Here is a 24431-nt window from a genome sequence, read left to right on the forward strand (position 1 = left end):
GGGGCTTGTGCGAGGGGGGGAGGATGGTGCTAGCGGGGGATGCGGGGCGCGTGCTCTGCTCTGGCCCGCGCGGCTCTGCTCTGCTTCTTTTCTTTGTTTTTCTATCTCGAGGTGGCTGCTTTGCGGCTACGTAATGACTGATTTGCTGGCTGGCTGCTCTGCTGCGTGCGTGGATGTGGGCTGTGGATGTGGGTCGTGGGTTTGGGGGCTGGGTAGTGCGTGAGTGATACTACACTGCGCGAGGAGGTGTTGTTTGAATGAGTTGGTCGAGTCGAGTCGACTCGTGGTGGTGTGGGGGGTTTGGGTTCGTGGATAGGTGGGTGGGTGTGCTTGTGGGTGCTGGGGAGTGGTTGATGGAGAGGGGGTAGAGAGAGGAGAGGAGATGGGGTAGGGGTAGAGGAAGAGAGAGAGAGGGAAGAAGACGAAGAGAAATGAAGAGGAAGAGAAACGAACAAGAAGAAAAAAGAAGAAGACGAAAAGAAGAAAAGAGAAGAAGACGGAAAGAAAGGAAGAGGAGAAACGAACAAGAGTGAGTGAGAGAAAGAGCAAGAGAAAGAAGCAGACGAACAAGAACATAGAGAGAGCGGATGGACATGTAAGAAAAGGATCACACCAACGCGCCATCTAAAGCACAAAAAACAGCAGAAACACGCAGGACTTCAAGCACGCAGGACTCCGACCCGAGCAGAAGAAGAAGAAGGAGGAGAAGAAAAGGGCACAGCAGAAGAGAACCAAGGACAAGGTAAATAACCACGCACCAGCGTGAGTGCTGCTGCTTGTTGCTGCTGTTGCTGCTGTTGCTGCTGTTGCTGCTGTTGCTACTGCTGTTGAGATGAGAGGTTCACGCGCCATGTGCCGTGCCCTAGCAACGAGAGCGAAAAGCGTGGGCGGTCTAGTCCGCTTTAGGCAGCCAGGGCTGGGGTGGTGAGTAGGATGGGGGAGGGGTGGCGTTTGGCGCCCTACGCGCGCACAGCCCCGCTGCTGTGTCTACCTACACCCCACCTCTCTCTTTCCTTCGCTGCATGTTAACAGCACCATCAGCATCACTGCCCGTATTTCCATATCTCTGGACAGTGTACAGTGTACGCGTACCTACGCTCTAGATCCCTTGCCCCTTTCGATGTAACACTCGCATCCTAAACAGCTTACCTACGTACACGCACGTACGTCTCCCCTCTATCTACTTATCCCTATCTACACTCTGCCCTCTGCCTAAGTATCCCTATTCTATACTATACCCTCCCCTCCACACCACCGCCGCCACCACTGTCGCATCTAAACCTCTCGTATAACAGCATACGTATATATACTTCGTAACTACGTATACTTAAACCCCGTCTCCTATATTTAATTACTGTCTAGCTTACGGCGTACGATGCTCTATCTCTATATATTTCTTATCTTTCTCCTACTTGTCTCTACCGCTATCTCTCTATAATATAATACCCTTTATATATACCCTCGACCTATACGTATATATATACGTATACGTACTAGTAAAATAAGATTATTATCCTAAATAAAATAATAGAAGATATAACTAGTTAGTAAACTAATTAATTAATCAGTTAACTAAGAGTATAGCATAGCATACCTAGCTCTAACGGAACTACTACCACTACTACCCCCACCACCACCCACACGCACACAACAACCCCAGCAAGCACCAGCAAGCACAAGCAAAGCCAAAACGAAAACCCAATCCATACATAAAGCCCTACTACCTAACCAATGACCCAATGACCTAATGCATAGCACGCCTCAAGGCAAAGAAAGGCTCAAGACAAGGCGCACCCCGCTCTCGCCACTGCCCTCGCCATGGCCATGGCCATGGGCATATACGAGCCATATACAAGCCACGACCGCACGTGTGCGTGCATGTGTATGCGTGTGCGTGTGTATACTCCTTCTTTCCGTCATTCGTCGTTCCTTCCTTCCTCATCGCCAGGTAGTGCATGCACTCCTTAAACCAGACCCAACACCGCACACCTCTGCCCCTAAGCAAAAGCACCACTGATCCTTCAATCCACTAACCTTTCTACCCACTACCCGTACCCACTTACTAAACCTACCCGCCCACCCACACCAACCACATCAGCCACATTACATGGCCATCTCGGCCTGCAGCTTCCGCAGCTCCTCCTCCTCGTCCTCTTCTTCGTCTGCTTTCGCGGGCGCCTTGCCCCTGACTGTGGCCCCAGAAGGGATTCGTTAGCAAGCATCCTAGGAGTAGTAGCACTACAACCGTGGCAGGAAAGGAAACGTAGAAAAGACGAAAGGATGCAAAGAAAAATAAAGGGAAAAGAGAAAAACAAGGGATGTATGAAGGAACGAAAAGACAGGAACAAAACTCACGCTCGCCCTGCGCAGCGGCCGGTAACCGATGCACCTTGTCCGAGACGGGCACGTTGCCCGTCTCGAGCATCTTGTTGTCGAGCTCCTCCTGCTGCAGCTCGGCCAGCTCCTCGTCCAGCTCGTCCTCGTCCAGTGCCTGGTTGCCCATGGGCTGGCCGATGGCTTCTGAGATTTCCTCGCCGATGGCGTGCTGGTCGCGCAGTTCTTCCCTGTGACACGGGATAAGTTAGTGGGTTTGGTCTTGGTCGTTTGCGTTTTTGTTTGCTTGTGCTTGTGCACGAGCGAGGGGGGTGGGAGAGAGAGAGAGGGAGAGTAAGGAAGTGTGGGAGTGTGGGATCGTGGAGCATGCATGACGTACATAGTCTGGTCGACCTTGTCGATGGTCAAGCCGGCATGGATCTGCTTCATGGCGGCGCCGGCATTCTTCATGGCGTCCAGCGTCTCCTTGTTGATGTTGGCCGTCTCGATGCTGTAGATCTCGCGCTCCAGAGTCATGATCTGGGACGACGTCTGCTCGAGCGAGTGCTCAAACTGCTTCTTGCGCCGGAGCGCCGCCTTTGCCACTGTAGTGCGAGCCAGAACTGTCAGCGCTTCTTTGCTCTTTTGCTTGCTTGCGCAACCAAACCAAACCAAACCAAACCAAACCAAGCCAAGCCGTCAAGACTCGACAAGACAAGACAGGACCCCGCGTCATGGCGGTGGCCAAAAACAAAAACCCCCCTCCTCTAGAGCAAACAACAGGATTACATTCCTCCTCAACCACGCCGCTTCTTCCTTGTCTTTGTCTTCGCCTTCGCAAGCACGGCTACAACCACGCCAAAAACAAACAAGGAGCCCTTACCGTTTTTATTGGCGCTGACGTTCTTGCGGGCGATGGCGTCCTGCTCATCCATCTGATGCTGCAGGTGCTTCTCGCGCTTCGACAGCATCTCCAGCTGGGCGCGCAGCTGCAGGATGGCGTTCTTGGCCGAATCCTTCTTCTTGGCCGCGCCGCCGCCGAACCAGCCCAGCCCCCAGCCTGACATGGTCGCTGCTGCGTCCTCGGTGGGGGAGTGCGCGGAGCGGGCTAGGTGGAGTGAAAGTGGTGGGCGGGGACGTCGTGTGTGAGGAGCAAGGGGAAGCAAGCTACAAGAGGGCCGCTCTGGTGCTGCTGTCGTCGTTGTCGTTGGCGGTGGTGTGCGTGCGTGCGTGCGTGCGTGCGCGGTCGGCGGCGCTGCTGCTTCTTCTGCGGTCGTTGGGCGTGGTCGTCGTAGTGCGTGCTTGATAGCGCAGCGAGGGTCGTGGAGCGTGAGTTGAGAGGCCGGCGACTAGTGTGCGGGAAAAGTCGGCGGAGGTTGGGTTTGCTCGGAGGGAGTTTAGTGGGAGCCTGATGGCGGTGATGGAGAGAGAGAGTTGAGTGCACACCCGATGATGCAGCCGCCGCCATGGCACGTGCACCGATGCTGTAACCTTAGCTATCTACCATGAAGAAGTAGACATCCTCATGGCCGACACAAACCCCTACGGCGCGCCCCCCTCGCGCCTCGTCCTCCTCTCCGACCTCCCCCACCACCCCATCGGCGCCAAAGTGCGCTTCCTCGGCTGGCAAGTCCTCACCACACACCACTCTCACAACCACAGTCTAACCCCCCTCCCAAACAGCGTCGAGACGTACGCCGTCGCCTCCGCAACTCTAACCCTCACGCACGCATACCCGCCCCCCACCACCGTCTTCGCCCACGTCGACATCACGCTCGTCCTCCAATCCGTCCATAACCGCGACCTGCAGACCGGCGCATGGGTGAACGTAATTGGCTATGTTGCTGTGCCGAGGAGCTGTGATAATGGCAGCACCACCGCCCACATCCAAGCCCTGACGCTCTGGAACGCAGGCGAGAACCTGCAGCTCGCCGCGTACGAGCAGGCGGTCGAGGCACGGAAGGCCTTGGATGGTGGTGGGTGAGAGGGGTTTCTCCCTGTGGGGGTATCCACGAAAGCGTAGTCCAGTCCCTAAACACGGCGCGCATGATGCGGAAAGAGCCCAAGTTGGGGAGAAGACGATGCCAGAGTAGGAGGCAGGAAGTAGGAGGGCAGACGCCTCCACCACACCACCATGGACCTCAAGCTACAAGCTCGCACCCAGCACCCCACACCCCACGCGAAACCAGCCAGAGCGAGTAAGCAATCAGAGTACCTAGGCACATACCCCACAGCCAGCTAGCCAGCCAGCCAGCCCACAACACGACGCACACGCACGCGTGGGGGCAAAGGCGTAAAAGCAGCTGGTACACACGGCGCGAACAGAGCTCGAACTCGAACCCGCCATTTACCTACCTTGGGCATTTACCGTAAATAGATAGAGGGAAAGAGAAAGAGCGAGGAAGAAGCACGAGCGCGCATACACACACAGCACAGCTCAAGAACCCACCTACCCCACCCACCTATCTCGAGAACCCAGCCACGCAGCTATCTATGTAGGAGTAGCTAGCTCGTAGCTCGTAGCTAGTGGCTAGGCGCAGGCGTGACGACAATAGGTAGGTAGGTAGGTAGATAGGTAGTGTAGCATAGGTGCAAGCAGCATACCAAGACGAAGCCACGCACGCACGTTTACGGACATGTGCTGTTTTTCCTGTGCATGCACGCTCGCTGGGGAGGAGCTGTACGCGCGCACACACACAACCAAACGTCCATTGTTTCAATTCAAATCAGCTCAGTTTAATTTAAGTTATTCAATTCAATTCCATTCTCCAACCAACTACATCAACAGCAACAGCAATGAAGAGAGGACGAAGCAAGCAGGCAGGCAGGCAGGCGGGGGTATGTATATACGGCACAACAAACAACGAACAACGACCAAACGACAACAGAAAACCTAACCCAACCCAACCCCAGCAAACGTGGTGCAAGAACAAGAATGACGAAACCAACAAAAAGAAAAGAAAGACGAAGACACAAGAGAAGGAGAAGGAGAAAGAAAGAAAAAAAGAAGCAACTCGTGACCCATCCATCCCAACCCGATCTAGAAGCAGAAGAAACATTGAAGAGCAAACAAGCAAAAAACAGCATTTGTCGTGAGAAGAGGTAGTAACCAAGTAAACAGCCCAAATAAGCAAGCAAGCCAGTAAGCAAGCAAGCACGCTTTCCCCAACCACCCATACCCATACCCATACCCATCCCTTCATTCATGTCCTCCACCAAACAGAAAGACCGACCCCATCCAATCCAGTCCAATCCACCGCACTCGCTTTCTTCCCCTTCCCCCTCTCGCTTCTCATCACCGCTTAAACACCCCTAAACATCCTTACGATCAAGAACCACACCGCGCCCGTAAAGCGGAACGCGCTCAACCCGGCCACACTCCACAAGATAACGCTCATATAGATCTTCGCGCGCTGCGTCTTAGCCTTACTGACATCATCATCCGAAAGACTGACGTCCACGCCCGCCGTGACAAGCACGACGGCGCAAAGCGCCAAGTTGCAAAACATCCAGAACAGGACGACGCTGGAGCGGAAGCCCTTGTAGTAGTCCTCCTGCTTGTCGGCCGCGCTGGCCTCCTTCTTCGGCTCCACGTACTTTGTCGCAAACACGCGCAGCTCGTTCTCGTACTGCGTGTTCAGGTCCGCGTCGTCCGTCGGCGCCGACACGTCCACCTTGCCGCCCGGCTTCGTCGTCACCGACGGCAGCTTCTCCGCCTTGTCGTCGCCCTTCGTGCCCCAGGTGATGTCGTGCGTGTTGCAGAACGCGTACACGTTCAGGATGTTGATGTATGTCGGCGTCATCAGCAGGTACTGGAAGAACGACGTGAACATGTGCCATGGGTCCAGGAAGAGGAACGAGACGATGAAGTAGAGCAGGTATGTCGATGCCATCGAGACGATGAGCGTGAAGAAGAGCGTGTTCTGGAAGAGGTCCTTGACGTTAAATCCGTATTCAGATATTTCTGACTTCACGGAGATGACGGTGATGTATATCGACGCGAACATGAGATAACTATAAATGTTAGTGAGTTGCGAATTGGAAGTAACAAGGAAAAGAACTTACGCCATGATGAGGACCCAGAAATAAACCATCGTCATGTAGAACTTGTTCGATCCCTGCGGCCTGTTGCCTAGCGCCAGGACGAAGCAAGTAACGACCGTTGCGATATAAGCCCATTCGAAGATCGTGGCAAGAATATTACCAACGGTGCCGAGGAATTCATCGTTGCCGAGAGACTGCGTCAAGATGCGGAAGACGAGGAAGAAGTTACCAAGACCAAACCAGGCGAACAGCATGTTGATCCACTGGTATCCGAATTCAATCAAAAACATCATCTTCCGGAAGAAACTGTGGTCACTGCGGAAGATTTGGTGCGAATGCGCCAGCGCATACACAGCCGCGAAGAAGGAACCGTTCAACCAACGCCTACGCTGAAGAATAAAATCGGCCATCTCGACTGGTACATCGGTCTCGCCAGTTGCCGACTTGACATATTGCAAGATCCAGTGAGAGTTGCGCTTCGACACCAGCTCGAAACAGAGAATACGATCCTCGGCAAGATACATGTTGGCAGTGAAGATACCAGCGTTGGCACCGTGCATCTTTTCACCAGCAAAGTACTTCTCCAGAGGACCCTGGCCCATCTTGTCGTTTTGCAGCGCGACGTACCGGTATGCGGAAAAGGCACCGGGAAGCACGGAAATGAAGCCGAAAGCGGATTCGAGAGGCTTGTCGAGAATGTTACTCATCTTGTACTCGAAGTTCTGCGTGGCGACAAGCGGGTTGAGCAGCTTCTTGCCGTGCACCAACATGGCTTTGATCTCGCCACAAGCACCGGCGCACATCGGCTCCAAATCGAAGGCCTTCCAGAGCTGGTAAATCGAGTCCTTGCCAGGCTTCGTACCGGCATCGAGCAGCACGCAAATGTTCGGGTCCAAGACAGTGCCGAAGGCCTGGAAGAACCAACGATGCGAGTTAATCTTCTTCTGGTTCTTTTCCTTCAAGCAGAAAAGCATCTGGATGGGCGTGTTGCCCTTCTTGACGTTGACAATGCCTTTCTTGATTTCCACGGCCATTTGCGTAGTGTACTGAAAGCTGGTGAGCACATGGTCTTGAAAACGTGAAGAATTAAACTAACCTCGTAAACGTGTGCAGTCACGTCCTTTCCGTTGACTTGCTGCTTGGCAATACCGTCCTGGTAGACACCCAGACCAGCCAAAACGGCTCTCGTTCTCGGGTTGATCTTGGCACGTCCGTCGCTGACGACGCACACGACAATCTTCTTCCAAGCGTCCTTACCCCAAGTCTTGCTGTTCGTCCTCGAGTTCATGTGCTCAATATTTTTGATCACACCGCTGAGCGTGCGCACAAACAGCTCATCCTCCTCGTTGTACATGGTAATGGCAATGAAGAGCTCCGTGTGACGTGGCTTTGCGAAAAGCTTCTGGCGCAGAGTGAATCGCTCATCGTAGAATTCAGACGGGTCGCAGGTAGCGGCAGAGTATCTCATGTGCGTAAACTCGTCACGCTCCGGCGGTTGCGCGTGGGGCACCTGGTTCAGCAGACGGGGAGGGATGGGGCAATCAAGGACGAGGTTGCCGTTGAACAGCTGCACCTCCTTGACCGTCTTCCACCTCCGAATGGGCGCAGGGCTCGGCGTCGGCCTAGGTATGTCGGCATAATCCTCGAATGGCGGGGGGCTCCCGCTGCCGGGACTCAGGACATTGTGCGGGTCTGGGCCGTACGTCGTGTCCGGCTGCAGCATCGGTCTGTTGTCATCCTCGTCCCAGTACGCGCCGGGCTCGTGTTGCGGGGAGGGGTTGTAGGGCTGGGTGTAGTATGCGTCGTGATGTGCCTCGGGATCGATCGCGTAGTCGGGCATCGTGTGCGTGTTGGGGCTCATGTATGGCGCTGGAGAATAGCGGTGATCTTCTTCGTATGCTTCGTTGTGCCCATAAGTGCCAGATATGTTCTCAACCGAGTACTGCGCAGGCAGAAAGTCAGCATTGTTTGACGGGACGTCTGCTCCGCATTAATCGTAGCTTACCGTGGGCTGCGCGGCCAGGCGATCGCCCGGCGTCCCTGGTCCAGGACCAGGACCCATGGGTATCTCTAACGGCGGACCACCTCCAGGGTGGTACGGCCGGTCTTCCAGCTGGTAGCCAGTTTGGAAGGGGTCGACTGGCGAAGGCGAACGGTTGGGAATGGGGCGTCTGGGGTCCATGGCGCCGGTGTGGTAGTCGTATTCGTCCTCGTCGTGGACGTTACTCGTCGAGCCTGCGACGGTGGAGAAGGTCAGTTCTGAGACGTTACACGCGCCCGATTGCTGTCGCAGGCTTGCCAAGGCGATGCAGGAATGCAGGACGAGACGAGTCCGGGGAAGCAGACGTCACTCGCGTCGTCCCCCGGCAGTGCGCCTCGGATAGGTATGGGTGTTGCGGGAGATTCACGTACCGAGGCGGTTGTAGGACATCCTGGGAGCAGAGGGCGGGCGCGCTCCCTCTATCTGTCGCGGCGCGGAAATGAGCACAGGAGGCTTATGCCCGGTAGACGTGAAATCTGCTTCGCTCGACGCAACCCCGTAGGTTTATCGTTATGATCGTCAAACTTAACGGTGTTTGGCCCACGGTTGTAGAGTTTCAGGTTGACTCGCGGTCGCGCAAAAGAACCAAAGGCGCAGAGAAGGGCGGAGGAGGAGTGCAGAGAAGCAGAAAGAGAGAACTGAGGCCGGCGACGCTGGGGGTAATATCCAGCCCTTGAGCTTTCGCGTCGAGGCTTTGCAGAGTCGGATCTTGCAGCGCCTTGGAGGAACACGCCGCGCCGATCGTTGCCTAGTAGGGATGCGGTGGACCGCCCGCCGCAGCAACGCGTCCAAGCAACCAACGCTCTCCACAAGACAAATGATGTAATCACTTCAGTATAGGAAAGCTGCCCCAGGGTACAGCCATGTCGATGCCAGTCGCTCGACTTGTAAGCTTCTGACGACGCCTTTTTGCCTCCGATTCACCTCTCTCTCCGGACTCCGGACTCACGGCCTCATCAGCGCGCCAGCGCCAGCGCCAGCCGCCCGCCAGCCGCCAGCCGTACATGAGGCCTCTGCACGACAACGAGCATTACACCGTAATTTCCCCATCGCCAGCGAAGCACCTCCAATAGAGCACAGGGAAGGGCAGACTTCGCTACACTAGCCAGCCGTTATACGCCCAATGGAAAAATCCGTACTCGTTCCTCTCATTGCTAGAGAGCACCTGACCTTGCTGACCCTTTTTTTTTTGCCTTTTTGCACAGCCCGCCGACGCTTTTCTCGACGTGGCTGTGAACCGCCGTTGCCCTGTCGATCCCTGCGCCTCAACACCGCGCGACTTCCCCATCTTTTTCACCATCACAGTCAAGCATCCAGTTTGTCGGTTGCCGGCGATAACCTTGTTCATGTGCCATGGTTGTCGGCTTTTGCACCGTTAATGCCGTTTGCCGTTGGGCATGAGTCTCTCACCGCTGATCATCCGCGCTGTCGACCAGGTTGCGCCTGTAAGCTTTGCTGATTTTAGATTTTAGCACGGTTAACCTGACCGTCGTCGTAAGTGCTGACTGATGGATGGCTTTTGAGCCAGGCCCGGGCTAGGCGAGCATTCCGCTACCCAACATTTTCCGTTTCGCGTCAAGCACTTGTAACGCCTCAAGTTCACCGTATTTCCACATCGTCTGCTAGAGCTGCTTGTCAGGGGTAGCAAAATCTGAAGCCAGTTAAGATCTGAAAAGGGGAGGTAAGGGTGGATATACAAACCAATCAGACGCGCTAAAATTACTTCCTTATCTACGCCATGGCTTCACGCTAGCAGTCAGACTTAAAGCATAGTATAGGGATGGTCAACACGTTCTGCCAAATACAATAGTTCTTGGCGTGTGGAGTAATACCGAAAATTGAACCCCACCACCACCACTCTACTCTCGCCTTCGCTAGAGCCTGGCTGGATGAGAATTGGATGCAATGAGGCTTGCCAAAAACAGAGCGCAAACTCCTTCCATGGATATCATGACCCCGAACGCCCCTATTGCTTCAAGTGCTTTTCCTCCTTATTGCCCATGATGTGTCATGTCAATCTGTGACCCTCTCCCGGGGTTCTATTTGAAAGAGCAGTGCAACGCCCTAGGTCATGCGTTTTGACGGCATGTGTCGAGTCTACAAGCTGATGCCATCTGAGCTCCGCATTTATATGATAAAGTCGGCTACAGCTTCATTTTCTTCAAAGTGGGTGACAAGCCCTGACTGCAGACACCTCCTCAGCGCCTCGAGTCTAAAAAGCTTCCACCACTTGTCGAGGCGTATCTCGCCACTGTCTCGGATGCGGAAAGACATACGACTGCCGTAACTTTGACCCGTCTTCTCAGAAAGGGCTGTCGAGTAGCGGGGTCCGCGATTCGGATATTCAACGCTGTTGAGAATGTCTGCGAAGCAGGCCTTTACGGCCTTCCGATCTTTCTTGGCTGTGCGCGCGACGGCTGTCGTGCTGTTGACAAGCTCTGAGAGTGTCTCCTTGAGATGATGCTCCTGTCTGAAAGGCTGGTAGCGCTTAGCCAGTTTCGGGGCGCCCGCCGGGCGATCGGGATCTACGAGCCTCTCGCTTTCATTGTTGACCTCCTCGTCTGCCGCCAGCGTATCGTAGCTAGCTTCATAGAGCAAGGCAATGTTTTCGCCGGCCGCGATCTTGACTTGCGCGTTGGTGCTTTGGAGTTGGTCGTGGAAAGCGGTTATTGCAGGCTCGCTCTGCTCCTCGAGATCGTCGAGTTGCGTTGCGAGGAACCCCCATTCTTGCTCGCAAGCCCGCACAACCCCTGCGTCGTCGTCGGCGCCTATCAGACACCCGTCTGATGAAACGATTTCAAGGAACCAATCCATGGTTTCTTCAATAGCGTTTGTGGAGGCGCCACCGAAAACACTAACAATGCTGAGAGCATGGATAGCGGCTTGCCTCGGTGCGGAGGTCTCGGAGTCACTTATTACCTCCTTAATAGCCTTGTACACGTCCTCATATCTGCCAGCAGGCGAGTCGGTAATGATAGTAAGGGAAATAGCTGCGCTTTATCGTCAGCACTTGGCCGTGTACGGGGCAGCGGAGCCTCGCAAGTGGGTGCGACATACCCTTCAGCGCAATCACAGTCTCGTCCTCACCCTCCTCCGAGGTGTCAACGCTCTTAAGCAAAGCATGTATCAACTCGTCTGCGCTATACTGTATTTGCTCTTGTGCGAAGTGTGTCCGTAGGATGTTTGTGTATTCCGTGAGCGCCCTCTTGCGACCCGAGGTGGTGCTGCGCTTGCGCTGGATTATCTCGGAGATCAGGTTGGAAAGCCACGACTTCCACTCGGTCGGATCCATGTCGGCTACTTCGTTCTCTTCTTCGAGCGAGCCTCTACTAAGGCTAAAGCCGAACGACTGGTTGCTACATGGGGTTAGCCACCACCGACGATATACCAGGAGAGACTTCCACACATACCTGCCGTCGGTCTCGTCGCTGAGGAAGCCTGCCTCGTCTTCGGAAACGTTGCGACTGGCGGCTCTGCTAGCATTCCTGGAGCCAGCGCGGGAATTTGGCGCCGAGTTGACTGGGGAGCTCGCGCCTGAGCCGGCAAGGGCTTGCTTTTGGCGCGCCTTGCGCGACACGGTCTTTTTGCTTTCGAGGACCTGGCGACGGAGATCGAGGTCGGGCATCTTTGCTGTCGTGCCAAGGGGGAGTTCGCGCTGTAAGTGTTGGAGCAGTGTGCGGCACGAAAGTTGTGTGGCGGGTACCGAGGGATATTAAGCGGTTGGCTAGGTCGATGTCAAGGGCTATAAAGTAATTCTGGTGTGACGTCAAGGGCGCAAAGACTTGAACAGCCGCGAAATCACTCGACTCGGGTTTTTCGATTCACGTGAAGATGGGCCGTAGACACGACAGCCCGTACTTCAACTGTCTGCTCACATGGTGACAGGAACCGCCGCCGACATCTTACTCGCAACACCGGTGGCGTCGCAGTCGCTCATGGAGGTACCATATGCTTCGCGCACAGATGCAGACCACGCCGGATAACGTATAGGCTTGGAAGTCCTCTTGTGCGGTGCGTACAACAGACAAACATCAAGGTATGCGCTTGTTGGAGGCTTGAATGACGGGAACCAGGGCCTCGCTCCCGCTTACTCGTACGCTGGATTATTGGCTGCCGCTTGCGTCCTGCAGACGTGGCCATCCGCCGACGAGTATGACTCTTACTGAGTCATCCAGAGAGCTCTCTTATCTTTGCGCGTCCCGACTCCTCCGGCTTGGATTCGAAATTTTTATTTAGGCAGCGATTCAATCTGCCTGATTAGGAAGTCGTGAATGAAGTCATAGTCACGTGTGATGGGAGCTGTGACCACAGCTTAACCCACACAACACCACGACCGGATCACCAACTGGACAGTTTCGGAGCAACACTTAAATCACCACAAAAACCTCGGCATTCATGTGATTGCTTGAACCTGTTGACTAAACCGTATCATCAGTCGACAGCAGACACATCTCCTGCACGATCTTATCATTAACGACATGACAGGCAAAATTATACGGTATCGTGAACTTCATCAAAGCACGTTCAAGCCTCAAACAACTTCATCGTCAGGGAGTGGCATAACAAATACATGGCTTTTCATAAGGTATTGGCCTAAACCTAATCGCTGCTAACCAGAGCCGCCAGTCCCGCTGGAGCCCATTGTATCTCTTGGTCTATGGAAAATTGTGCCAACTAACCAGCCTATAATGATGGTCAGCATCACCTTCATCTCATAAACTGTGACTCGGGTGGCTTACCAGGGCGTGTCCTGGAGCTTCCCTTTCTCTTTTCATTCTCGCCTGCTTGGACGTCCGATTGGCGCCGCAAAGGTCCTCGTCTGTCGTACATGCTGTTGGCCGTGGTTGTGGTCTGGGCTGCTTTGTAGCTCTGAGCCGGCCATCGCTGAAGCAGCATTTTCGCCTTTTTTCTGTACTTCTTTTACAATTTCAATTGCAGCTTCAGCTCTTGCATCCGCATCCACATTCTCGTCTATTTGGTACCGTTTCGCAAATGGCGCGTATGGATCTTCCAGCGGACTCCATGTCGTGTAGCGTTCCAAAGGACTTGCTGCTGACGGTATAGATGCTTTGTACGGCTTTACGCTCTTACTGGTAGCGAACGTATCTTGGACGACTTTCATTTCAAGGTCTCCCTCTCCGTTGAAATCGGGACTTAACATTTGGCAGAGGCTGTGGAGTATCTCTGCATTCACAATATTCTTGGCATGATATGCGTCCGACTGAATAGTTCAACATCAGCTAAGTTGTCTGCTTGCTGCATTAGGATGACTTACTTCAAAGCTAGACATATTGTGTGTTTCGAGATTTTGCTGCGACAACGACATTTCTCCTCGGTTCGTTATGAATGCCTCGGGTCTCATAACTCAAGTGAGAGCCGCTGGATCTTGGTAGGGGTAGAAAGCGACAAGTTGCTTTGCAATAGTGCCTCACGTTGAACATGCGGTCTTTTCGGATCGTACTAAAGGTCTTTTCCTCAATTGCCTCCTTCGACTACCTCAAGTTAGCAACTGTTCTGTTGATTCCGAGACTCCACTACGGGGATGACAACTTACTTCCACACAGCACACTCTCTCACATAGCACTGCAGGTTTCTCTGAGGACAAGCTAGGCTAAGAGGTACTCGAAGATGAGTGTCTTGCCGTAGCCACAGATCACAGTCCGCCAGTATTTGGGCAGATAACGCACAATCGGGCAGCAATATTGCGAACAGTCCGCGTCCAGGACGTCTCCGCCGGTTTGGCATATGATGGGGGCTACTCAAATTGTGGCGCACCGAAAGAAGCAAAGCGCAAGGTACCGCTGGAGTGGAAAAAAGCTGACAGTAAGAGGGATCTGGGAATAGGGATCCAGGCCGTGGTATGCCTTGAGATTCTGCTACTGATTGGTATTTCTGTCGACTCACCCAAACACCTTTATATCTGTTGCGCCGAGTATGTATAGCATGAGGCTAACCAGGCAAGATCTAAGCCCAGCGCACCATGGGAGATCCACAACATGATATCTTCATGGAGACTCATGCCGCGAGAGAGCAAATGCCATTAACGGTTATGCATGCGACAACGGCACTACACAACACGCATTACGCGCACAAGCCATCAAGGCTAGACTGATTCAAGCGCCTCCATTTGCCCATCAGTAGATCCCAAAACGAATAACAACCCTGCCGGGCTTTGGCATTCTGCCCCTGGAGTCAGCCCAAGGCTCCCATGGTGTCCTTTTTTTCCTTTCCCTGGCGCTCATCCCGGACCCTTGGTGGTTTTCTCCACGTGGTGTTGCAACAGTACCGTTGTATCGGGCTCGCTTGGAGCGAGCTACCGGGCTCTACCCGGGGACGCCGCGCGACACTAATGTTCCGCAGGCACATCTCGGTCACGCCGGCGAAGCTCAGATGAGACTCCTTCACGGTGTTATCGTTGACACGTGGTAAGGATCCAAAGAGATGACAAGGCACACACAAACGCGCATTGAGATTCCCCAAACCCCCATCGAACAGTGGTCAAGGCTTGCGCGATCGTTTTCGGCCGACATACCATGCGCTCCATGGTTTGATCGCAATGCATTACAGTGCCCTACACTCAGGAAGAGCAGAGTAGCCTCAACACGTCAGCCTTATCCGCACTGACACATCCAGAGATAGAACGAACTTACCAAGCGTTCGGAGAGGAACCGAGAGTGCAGGTCAGAGAGGCTTGTGCCACCTACTTGGAGCTATCTTATGACTAGGACGCCATACATGGCGTTCCCACGGCCCAATGAGAGAGCAAACCAGTCCGGCTGACCACCCCTCCACTGCTATTTTGAGAACAAAGATCGTGGTGATCGAGGACCGGCGAGCAACGCATACAGACGCACAAGCGCTTAAACTATCACCTGCGCTCGACCAACCGCAGTCCGGAGGTGGCTGGGCATGTTTCCATGCTGCAGAATAGGTAATGGCATGGGACGCGCGGAAAGATCCACAATCACCAGCTCATCGTCACCATAACCAACCACCATTGTAGTCATCATATCTTGTAGACCCCCGCGATCTTGTCAGATGCAGCACCTGCTACATAGATGACAGGATGAGACTTTCCGCTCTACTACCCCCGCGCGTCAAAGGGCGTGTGGAGTGGTGGGGGTGTGCTCGCGGGGCTTGGTGTCACACGAAACTGACTGTCCGGCAACCCCGCATATCACAACGGCTGGACGAATCAGTGGTCAGCCAGCGCGGGCACAGCAGTGGATTAATAAGAGTTTCTGCTGCGGCTACCCAGCCATTGTCGCAATGTGCTTGGTGTGTCGTCGGCTTGTCCGCACTATCGTCATGGTGCCGACCTGTAGATGCCTGTCATCATCGGCATTTCCGCGATGCGTCCTCGACCAGACAGCGGCACAGCAAGACCCGCAACGGCATCTATCCCTTACCCCCGACACGCGACAACGACGACAACGACAATGTCTATGACGCCGACAAATGACGACCCCTCACTCTCATCTCACCACCAAGACCCACGCACACCACGCACACCACCATCACCACCCACGACCGGACGTTCCCAAGTCTATCTCCGGGCCTCCCTCCCACGCCCCCGGACCCGGGAGTCCGCCCCAACCGCACGGATCGCGCCCAATTGGGATGTTCCAATCGCCAGATGAACGGGCGGGACAAACGTCGGGACCCATGTTTCATCAGCAATCAGATTGGCCCCGGGCACGGCCACAGCTTGGCCTTTCTCAATCTCGCCCCCAAAAAAAGCAACACGGTGCCTGAGTTGTGCCGATCCAGGACACCCGTGACGTGACGGCTTTACGCGCTCCGCGGGGCGGGCGGCCGCGCGCGCGCTCTCTCGGCTACTTGCCCCCATACGGCAGGACAAGGCCAGGACGGGGGGTGGGTGGCCGTGCGCGCGCCCTGCCATTGCGATTGTCGCTGGGTTGTTGGCATGGTACCTATTGAACTTTCATCTATGGTTCCCGCTAGGGAACTACAGTGTTTGGATCTTTTTTTGGGTGCAGGTGGGGCTCGACGGCAAGACGGCGAGACGGGACGATGCGCTCCACTGGCTTGCCCGTCTCTAGGTCCGTCGCTGCGGCTCGACGCGAGGTTGCTTCTGTCCCTGGCCCCCAACCGTTCCCTTGTACTATGTACGTCTCCTGCGTGCAGGTGCCTGCGTCTCGTCACATCTCTCTGCTTCTGCTGGCTGGTTGGTTGCTGCCCTTCCCCTCTCTCGACGGCACTGCGGCGCACGCTTCCCGCTGCCTTAGCCGCGGGTCGGGTCGTGTCGTCCTGCGTCGGAGGACATGGCTCCGCGTCCGTTTGAGGGGTGTGGTGTTGGAGCATGACAGCTGGTGCTGGACCAGGCAGGTAGTTTCTAAATTTATTTGGCTCAGGGTGGCAGTACACACGGGAACTAAGAGAGAGAAAGAAAGAAAGAAAGAGAGAGAGCTAGAGGGTGTATGTGTGGGAGAGAAAGCACGAGAGGAGCGCACGCACGCATCCTCCACCAGACACAAGGTAGGTACATACAGGACGTACAGTAGAGGCAGCGTTTCCCACGTCTTCCCACCACAGCAGCACTCCACACTCCACGCACAAACACCTCCCTCCCTACCTCTCCGGTCCAGCACCCCCCCGCCCCGTCGCTCCGGCCCTACCTACGCAGTACGGATTACGCACATGCGTACGTGCGAACGTACATACATATGCCCACGCACCGCACTTACTCACCCACGCGCATCACGCTCCCTGCGCCGCGAGCGACTTCTCCAATGAGCTCGCGCCCACGCCGCGCGCCATGCCCAGGGCCACGGCACCGCACCGCACCGCGCAGATCTGGCAGACCGGGCCCGCTGGGGCGGCGCGCTTCTGCTGGCGGAGCTGTCGGCGCCGCTCCTGCTGGTGCTGGCTGGCTGGCTGGCTGGCAGGCAGGCAGGCCACAGCGGCGGGTTGTGCAGCACCGCGAAGCCAATGCCGTGGCGTTGGGTGCGTGCCGCGGCGTGCTGTGCCGTACGTACCGGCTGGGTGGGCGGTTGAGGTGGTGTTGTTATTGTGTTTTTGCTTGCTTGCTTGCCTGTCTGTCTGTCTGCCTGCCTGGCTGGAAAGTAAGTAGGCAAGTAGGCAAGCAGGCAAGCAGGCAAGCAGGCACTCAGGCAGGCAGCCAGGCAGCCAGGCAAACACCACAAAAACGACAGGTCCACTCCCGCCTACCTAACGTACCCTACCCACGCCCACGGCACCGGGTCCTGTCCCGGCCCGCTGCACCGGGAGGACGGCGGCGTCATTCGCAGCACAAGCGCGCGTAGGCAGGTACGTGCGAACCCCCGGACATAGTAGGTAGGTATAAGTAATCAGTGAATGATCGGCTGCGTGTTTACTTATCATCTATGCATACATAGTCAAAACATGCAAATGCACAGCCTCACGCGCGCGCAGCTGTTTACTCTTTTCCCTCCATCTCTCCCTCTCTCTCTAACCCCGTCTGTGTGTCTCGCGTTCTATGTAGTTAGACTTTACACTATGCTTCCGTATGCACAGTACATGACATGACATGGTCCTTGTCTTCCGAGTGATGAGAGAGCAAGGGCCAGGCGCTCTAAATGCGACGCGTCCCGCCCGCCTGGGCGTCAAGTCGAGTCAATTTTATCATCTCGTGGCTCGTCGAGTTGTGTGTGCGTGCGTTTGTACAGTACAAATGAATAGGTAGCACTACCCGCTACCCTGACATGACAAGGACATGGGCCCGGGACCGTGGCTGTGGCGCCCGCCCGTCGGCCCGCCCGCCTGTCGTCTTGTCATGACTCGGCGCGCTGAGCGCGTTGGGACGGTATGGCAAGACGACAGGCGGGCGAGCAGGCGGCTATGTTGGCTTTCTTGCCTCTGCAGTTTGAGCTGCTGCATGAATGAAGGATCCAGAGGCGCGGTGCTGGGGCGGGGAGGAAGGGGAAGAGGAAGAGCGCGATATGTAAGACGAGCTTGGCTAGGCTTTTGCTATTGCATGTCACGCGCATTTACTTCGTTTCTAGTTACCTTTTCCAAACGCAAAGTCACAATACCCATCCCACATATCGCACTTCAAGCACTTGTCATTATGTGGAGCAGTGGAGTGGTATAAATAAATGCGAAGAAGTTACAGCTACACTATTTACAATTTTCCTAACGCATAGCGCCCTAGCGGCGGCTATGCATACGTACGTAAGTACCCACATACATACATAAATATATATAAGTATAAATATAAATATAACTAAACAATCAAGATCAAGGGTATCTTTTCAAAAAGCCAGAAGAAGAAGCAGATCCAAACGTCCCTGAAAAGGCGGACTGGAGTATATGAACAAGAAGAAGGGAGAAGAAGAAGAAGAAGAAGGAGAAGGAAGAAGGAAGAAGCGATTAAACCGGAATACAACAAACAACAACAAATAAACGGCTCAGAGCGTGCGTGCAAGCGTGCCCATACAAGCCCAGGTATCTAGCGAAACGAAGCGAAAACGGCCATGAGCCTCGTAAAACACAGCAAGCAATGCCAAAAAAGCGTCTGAAGAAAAAAGTCGAAGTCGAAGAAAATCGACGTCAAAGAAGAAAAGAAGAAGTAGAAGCAGAAGCAGAATCAATGATTCGGAAACTCGGAGATTCTTGACGATAAAACCAAAAACATAGGAGAGGAGAGATATAGAGAGCTAGACAAAGGAAAGAACAAAGGAAAGAATATACTCTTAAGATATACCATACCATACCGCCATCATACCATATCATCTTGCAGCTCACCACCAAGCAAGAACCAGCGACCGCTTCTCGGTACCCTGCCTTTTCGCGCAAACATATATATATATATATATATTTCCGTTCCTTTATTTTCCTTTTCTTTTCTTTTTCACTGTGATTTTCTTGTTGTTATTGTTTTAGTTCTTGTTCGTTCGTCCGCAGCGGCAAGCGTTGCTTGATCCTGTTATCAGAACCAGACAGCGCGCCACCCCCGGCGCCGAATCCCCTCGAGCACGCGCACCGCCGCCCCGTGCACCTCGCCGCCGCAGCCAAGCGCGTCCACCGCCCAGCCTAGCACCGCGTCCACGCCCGCCTGCCACTCGTCGAGACCGCCGTTCTGCGCGCTGATGCTGGATAGTGCGTGCGCGAGAGCGGGGACCTCGGCGGGTGTAGCTGGCGTGGTGCGCGTGGAGGCCAGGAACGCGTGCGCCGTCGTTGCTGTGGTGGTGGTGGATGATGATGATGATGACGGCGCGCCAGGCGTGGCGGCTTCTGCAGCCGATTGCACAAACGCCCACAGCGTCAGCGCCGCGTAGAGGAGGATCAGATCCAAGCCCGGCGCCAGGCGCGCAGTAGCACTGTCGTGCCCGTTGTCTTCGGCGGCGCAAGCGAGGCGTAGCGCGCCCAGAGCGTGCAAGAGCGCTGCGCTTGCCGGCGCGTCTGCGCTGCTGAAGCCGGCTGTCCAGTCCCGCAGCGTGCGCTTGGCTGCAGCGTGCCGCTCTGCTGTCAGCTTCTCGTCGAAGACCCACGTCTCGCCTGCTACGGCCAGGAGCGCGTGCAGCGGCGCCGTTTCTGCGATTTGGATCCCGTGCCGCACCAGTGTGGTGCCTTTGCTCTCGGCCAGGAATTCGGAAATGCTGGGGCGGTGGGATCCAGAAGCTGCGGTTGGCGTCACGGTTGCGTCTTCGTCGGTGCGGATTCTTTGCATGAAGAGTTCGTAGAGGCTTTCGAATCCGTCGGGAGATTGCTGTGCGGTTTCCGTCTGGGCGAAGGCGTTGTGGCTGGCGTTGATTTGCTCGTTCCAGGCCCAAGAGCCCGCGTCCCATGTCGATAGCGGCTCTGGTGCGGGTACGTCTTGCGGAATCGGTATGATAGGCGAATTCCGCAAAAGAAGTAGTTGCTGCTGGGAGTCGAGGATGAAACAGGCTGTGAGTAGGCGTGTTCTGGCCGAGGTGTGGATCCATTGCTGCCAGTCGGTTGGCGAGTTAAAGGCGCGGGTGCGGCGGGCGTTGTGTTCTGCGGAAAGCTGGCATGGCGGTCAGGACAAAGCTTGTCGAATCCACCATCGGAGGACTTACGCTGCGATACATGCTCTGGAAAGCAGTTGACAGTCCAGTCTGCGCCCTTTTACCGCAGAACAAAGAAAGAACCTCAATGAGGAAGACTGCCTGCATATCGCAGGGCCGGTCAGATGTTACGCCTTCATTTTCCCGCTGCGGTTACTGTTAGCTTCGGAACTGCTCATGTCTGCATCGCCGATCGCATACCTTTGCGAGTGCCTTTAAACACCGCTCGTGCAGTATTCTGCTTTGGGCCTTTGACCCGGCGACGTCGGAATACTGCGCACCTACTGCCAACATTGCTGCCAAGCAAAGAGGGGATTCGTTCCGGGGGTCGAACGTCGGTTTGTGTTTGATTGAAAAGGTCGGGTGGAAGCGGAGCCAGTAATTGCTGAGCCACTCATTCATCTGGATAGGGTCAATAACCGGGGTTCCGAATGGGTGGTCCGGGAATAACACACGGTACTCTTCGTTGTCAAAGTCGTCAAACGACCTAAAAGATGGAGTCGAATGACCTGCCATAATCGATGCGTGAAGTTGATCGGAAGAGGCCGCATAGATCGAGGTATCGGAAGTGGCGTAAGAGGGAATGCCGGAGCTGTCCGAGAGGGCAATGCTATGCATGTTGGGGTCCCTCTCGACATCGAGCCAGTAGAATGGTTGCGTCGAGGTCACCGAAGCAGGAGACCTAGGCAGCGTCTGCATGAAGGGGTCGATGAACGAAGCGTTGGACAAGGTGCGAGGGCGGCATGCGGGGTAAGGGTTCGTAGCGTAAGGGTAGTCGGGGTAGCTCGAAATGTGGCCCGGGGAGCCATAACCGCTAGTCGTAGGAGGGTACTCGGGATACTCGGGCGGGGGGCTAGTCCAGCCCCAGTCACCGAAGAACTGCGAGCCGGTATGCGCCGCGAGGTCCTCTGCCATGGGGATGGAAGTGCGTGCGTAAGAGGGCGGCGCCGTGGCGAAAGGCATCTTCGTCGAGCTGCAAGTAAAGAGTCAGCATTGCTTGTGCACAGACCAGATGCGGATATTGCAAATAGGAAGTAAAAGAGATAGGCAGATCTTGCTTCCATTGTGTTTGAGTCACTCACTTGACTTCGGACTGAAGAAGACTGTCATAGGAAACAGAGTAAGGAGATTGAAAAGTAGAATACCTTGCCGCTGAGCTTTGCACTGCGTCGATCATTCCGGGAGTGGAAGTCACCGAGTAGGCGGCCTGGCTGACTTGAGGGAGCGAGGTGCGCATGATGTCTTGGGGTTGCGGGGAAGCAACGGCCATGGGCGTTTCGTAACTCCTGGAGGAGCCGTGGCTGGTGACGGAGCCCCTGCGGTTCTCTTCGTTGTTCGGGTCGTTGTGCCTTTCCCGGTGACGCTCCAAGAGGTCGGTACGGTGGAAGGTCTTGCCGCAACCGGGCCAGTCACACTGCAAGGCAGCGCCGTTGTGGTTCTGCTGGTGCCTCCTGTAGATACGGGTTAATACATTACTCGAGGGGAGGTCCTCGACATGTCCAAACTGACCTCAGGTGCTCAGCCCTGGTGTAAGACTAGATGGCATGTCAGCGATGGGTCCGCAAGATGCAGAAGATCTAGATGGGGCTTACCTTTCCACATGATTCGCAAAGGTGGACCTTGAGGCCCTTCTTTGCCTTGGAGATACGACCAGTCTTGGTGTACTTGGTAGGAGTCTCTGAAGGACTGACGGAGCGCTGCATGATGCTAAAGTCTCGAGGTGAACCGTCGTAGGAGTGAGGTGGCTTGGTTGAAGAACTCGATTGAGGGCGGTGGCGGGATGACAAAGCCTTTTGGAAGGAACGGGATGCTTCCTCCGAAGACTCAGAAGTGTGGCGACGGTGAGTAGTAGTGGTAGACTGGTGGATGATGGAAGGCGTGGTGGGTTGATATGGCTTTGTAGGTCCGGGCAGAAAGGATTGGTGTTGCGCTGCTGTGGGTGCCGAGGATGGCTTGTGGTCAATGGTGTTGTTCTGATCGGCCATGGACGATGGGTATATATGCAGAGGGTGGAATTAGATGCGGAGATCGCAAGGTCCACTGTCGCTCCTTGTTGGACCCTGTAGGGCAGATGGGAAAAGCTTGAGCCAGGTAGACCAGGGCTGCCGTTGGTAGTCTGGGTTGCGCCTCGTGGCCCCAGAGCACTGTTCACCGCAAATAAAGATGGCGCGGAATGGCGACCGGTTGCGGATTGGTTCGCTTACTATCACAGGAGCGTTGGTACGTATCTCCGTGATGGGCGTGGGGGTGGTGGTCGAGAATGTGGACTGGAATAGAAGCTTCGTGGAGAGAGTTGCGGCTGAAGGCGAGAGCGGGAAGCGAAGCTCGGATAAATTAATGACGGTAGCGAGAAGAGTGATCGGTATAAGCTTGGGTGCTTGGGGGGAGGCGGTTGGTGCGTCACCTCACCTGCTACGGCAAGGCATATAAGGATGGATTGTTTCGGGGAAAAGCCCAACAGAGTGGGTCACAAAAATACACCGTCGGCTGTGCTAGGGCCCATGACGGTGTAGACTATTATAGCATGGCTAGGTTGATTCAAGTAACTGCCCTGAGGCAGGGTGGGTACAGATCGTGCCATGAGTGATCGAAATGCAGGTACTCCAATGGCTGAGCAGGGAAGCACTGGCAGCAGGCTGGCAGTGCCCGGAGGGCAGGAAAGGCGGGAGGGCAGGAGAGCGTGGATATCTGGCGGCGGGCGGCGTTAGGCGGGCCTGGGGTGGGCAGGCCGCAAAGCAGCGGGCGCCATTGGCGTCGCGGACCGTCCCCGTGCAACGCCGCCCTAAATTCAGGCTGGTCCGGTCGAGGCTTGGTCGGGTCGGCTGCGCCTATTTTCGGCAGCATGCCGCAGATGGCTGGCACGCTCAGCCCTTCGACGCGGTAGGTAGCAAGGGGGGGTGGTCGCGCTGCCGGTCGTCGTCATGCGCGCGAAACACCAACACGGCCAAAGCCGTCGTGTGCGACGTGCGGCTCTTGTCGCCCGGCCTGAGCACGACCGTCGACGCGCGCCTGGGGAAGGCGAGCTTGCGAGAGTCCTCTTGCCAACATCGGGTGCAGCGCGAAGGATCAGCTAACGGGGCCCATTGGGGCTCGAGCTCTGCGTGCTGTGGAGAAAGACAGGACAGGGTCTGCATATTCCTCAACCGGCTAGCGCGCCTGCTCCACGAGTCGGCTCCCATTCCCCCAAGCTTTTTGCAAAACGCTGCAGGGTGACTTTGTCTCTTTGGAATGGAGGGGGTGCGAGAGGTAGAGCTGACCTTTCCGACGCGCGCTGCAGCGCCCATCGCACCGCGTAGAGCTGACACACACTGTCAGCATCGGACGGTCTCTAGGCCGCCGTGAGAATCCTGGCGCTTGGGCAAGTGCTAGCACCACCGGGGCGGCACGGTGGTCGAAAATTGGTCGAATCACACGGATGTGCCGTGCAAATCTCCACATCCGTTGGCGTGGGCTTGGACTGCCGGGAAGCTTGGGTGCTTGCCGCCTTCTCTTGCGGTCATGAAACAAAACGGCCATGCGCGCATGAGCGACGGCCGTCGCCAAAGAGGCCCCGTCGGCTAAAAATGTAACTACCCTCACTCAATATGTGAACTTGTTAGTTAGTTGGTTAGTCGTAGTTAGATGGCCGCCGGTGGGGGGGAGCGAAAGGGAAGGGAGGGCGTGTTGCGCCGTGTCACCTTGCACACACACACACACCCACCCACACCGACAAGGCCACGCGCTGCTTCTACGACACCTACAATAGGTACATGATTCCTGTCGAGTTGCGAGTCATCAGAAGAGTCTGCTGTTGCCCGCTTGGCCGGAACGGCCACCGCTTTTGGAGGTTAGTGAGCGCGAGCGCCTTGTCTTCCCGGCTTCCCCTGCGGATCCCGACCGTGAGTCCAGCCTTTCTGATGAATGGCCAATCGCAATCTCGGCACGGGCGCGAGCACGCCCCTCGTTGATATCCAACCGACAGGGCCGGCTGCAGCTTAGGGCGCCAGCTGACCGCACTCCGC

General features: G+C 55.5%; 8 protein-coding genes across 8 annotated transcripts; 2 read left to right on the forward strand and 6 right to left on the reverse strand.

The window, feature by feature from the left end:
• Positions 1-2060: 2060 nt before the first annotated feature.
• K452DRAFT_88706 (uncharacterized protein) lies at positions 2061-3545 on the reverse strand. Its single transcript, XM_033547278.1, has 4 exons — positions 3197-3545; positions 2714-2918; positions 2356-2564; positions 2061-2189 (listed from the first exon to the last, which is right to left on the reverse strand). The coding sequence occupies exons 1-4, from the start codon at positions 3378-3380 to the stop codon at positions 2104-2106; spliced, it is 684 nt and encodes a 227-aa protein (XP_033394299.1). The 5' UTR covers positions 3381-3545; the 3' UTR covers positions 2061-2103.
• A 293-nt stretch (positions 3546-3838) lies between these two features.
• Positions 3839-4633, forward strand: K452DRAFT_277107 (uncharacterized protein; the record flags this gene model as incomplete). The annotated part of the gene is made up of 1 exon (XM_033539309.1): positions 3839-4633. One exon carries the CDS (start codon positions 3839-3841, stop codon positions 4295-4297), a length of 459 nt encoding a protein of 152 aa, XP_033394300.1. The 3' UTR covers positions 4298-4633.
• A 982-nt stretch (positions 4634-5615) lies between these two features.
• On the reverse strand, positions 5616-8539 carry K452DRAFT_233869 (glycosyltransferase family 2 protein; the record flags this gene model as incomplete). The annotated part of the gene is made up of 4 exons (XM_033537338.1): positions 5616-6327; positions 6379-7403; positions 7454-8299; positions 8363-8539. 4 exons carry the CDS (start codon positions 8537-8539, stop codon positions 5616-5618), a joined length of 2760 nt encoding a protein of 919 aa, XP_033394301.1.
• Positions 8540-10525: 1986 nt separating this feature from the next.
• Positions 10526-12023, reverse strand: K452DRAFT_301116 (uncharacterized protein; the record flags this gene model as incomplete). The annotated part of the gene is made up of 3 exons (XM_033542404.1): positions 10526-11388; positions 11456-11754; positions 11809-12023. The coding sequence occupies 3 exons, from the start codon at positions 12021-12023 to the stop codon at positions 10526-10528; spliced, it is 1377 nt and encodes a 458-aa protein (XP_033394302.1).
• Positions 12024-12997: 974 nt separating this feature from the next.
• K452DRAFT_311521 (uncharacterized protein) lies at positions 12998-13688 on the reverse strand (the record flags this gene model as incomplete). The annotated part of the gene is made up of 5 exons (XM_033543435.1): positions 12998-13053; positions 13078-13081; positions 13138-13179; positions 13227-13619; positions 13674-13688. 5 exons carry the CDS (start codon positions 13686-13688, stop codon positions 12998-13000), a joined length of 510 nt encoding a protein of 169 aa, XP_033394303.1.
• Positions 13689-15675: 1987 nt separating this feature from the next.
• On the forward strand, positions 15676-16262 carry K452DRAFT_88765 (uncharacterized protein). The gene has a single exon (XM_033547279.1). The coding sequence runs from the start codon at positions 15724-15726 to the stop codon at positions 16036-16038; it is 315 nt and encodes a 104-aa protein (XP_033394304.1). The 5' UTR covers positions 15676-15723; the 3' UTR covers positions 16039-16262.
• A 2971-nt stretch (positions 16263-19233) lies between these two features.
• Positions 19234-22504, reverse strand: K452DRAFT_88781 (uncharacterized protein). Its single transcript, XM_033547280.1, has 6 exons — positions 22023-22504; positions 21940-21965; positions 21576-21881; positions 20632-21403; positions 20443-20577; positions 19234-20390 (listed from the first exon to the last, which is right to left on the reverse strand). Exons 1-6 carry the CDS (start codon positions 22413-22415, stop codon positions 19332-19334), a joined length of 2691 nt encoding a protein of 896 aa, XP_033394305.1. The 5' UTR covers positions 22416-22504; the 3' UTR covers positions 19234-19331.
• A 1012-nt stretch (positions 22505-23516) lies between these two features.
• On the reverse strand, positions 23517-24121 carry K452DRAFT_88801 (uncharacterized protein). Its single transcript, XM_033547281.1, has one exon. It carries the CDS (start codon positions 23944-23946, stop codon positions 23578-23580), a length of 369 nt encoding a protein of 122 aa, XP_033394306.1. The 5' UTR covers positions 23947-24121; the 3' UTR covers positions 23517-23577.
• Between the last annotated feature and the right edge of the window lie 310 nt (positions 24122-24431).

This window comes from Aplosporella prunicola (assembly GCF_010093885.1).
Source record: "Aplosporella prunicola CBS 121167 unplaced genomic scaffold K452scaffold_23, whole genome shotgun sequence".
NCBI classification, from domain to species: Eukaryota; Fungi; Ascomycota; class Dothideomycetes; order Botryosphaeriales; family Aplosporellaceae; genus Aplosporella; species Aplosporella prunicola.

What these genes read in the sequence shown, in the direction of transcription:
- K452DRAFT_88706 (XM_033547278.1), bottom strand. Translation starts at nt 3,380, where the DNA reads ATGTCAGGCTGGGGGCTGGGCTGGTTCGGCGGCGGCGCGGCCAAGAAG. An exon ending in CGTCAGCGCCAATAAAAACG is followed by an intron (nt 2,919 to 3,196) that starts GTAAGGGCTCCT and finishes CTCGCACTACAG; the next exon opens with TGGCAAAGGCGGCGCTCCGG. An exon ending in GACAAGGTCGACCAGACTAT is followed by an intron (nt 2,565 to 2,713) that starts GTACGTCATGCA and finishes CCCGTGTCACAG; the next exon opens with GGAAGAACTGCGCGACCAGC.
- K452DRAFT_88765 (XM_033547279.1), top strand. Translation starts at nt 15,724, where the DNA reads ATGCCTGTCATCATCGGCATTTCCGCGATGCGTCCTCGACCAGACAGC.
- K452DRAFT_88781 (XM_033547280.1), bottom strand. Translation starts at nt 22,415, where the DNA reads ATGGCCGATCAGAACAACACCATTGACCACAAGCCATCCTCGGCACCC. An exon ending in GTGCAAAGCTCAGCGGCAAG is followed by an intron (nt 21,404 to 21,575) that starts GTATTCTACTTT and finishes CTTTACTTGCAG; the next exon opens with CTCGACGAAGATGCCTTTCG. An exon ending in GTTTAAAGGCACTCGCAAAG is followed by an intron (nt 20,578 to 20,631) that starts GTATGCGATCGG and finishes CAGTAACCGCAG; the next exon opens with CGGGAAAATGAAGGCGTAAC.
- K452DRAFT_88801 (XM_033547281.1), bottom strand. Translation starts at nt 23,946, where the DNA reads ATGGCCGTTTTGTTTCATGACCGCAAGAGAAGGCGGCAAGCACCCAAG.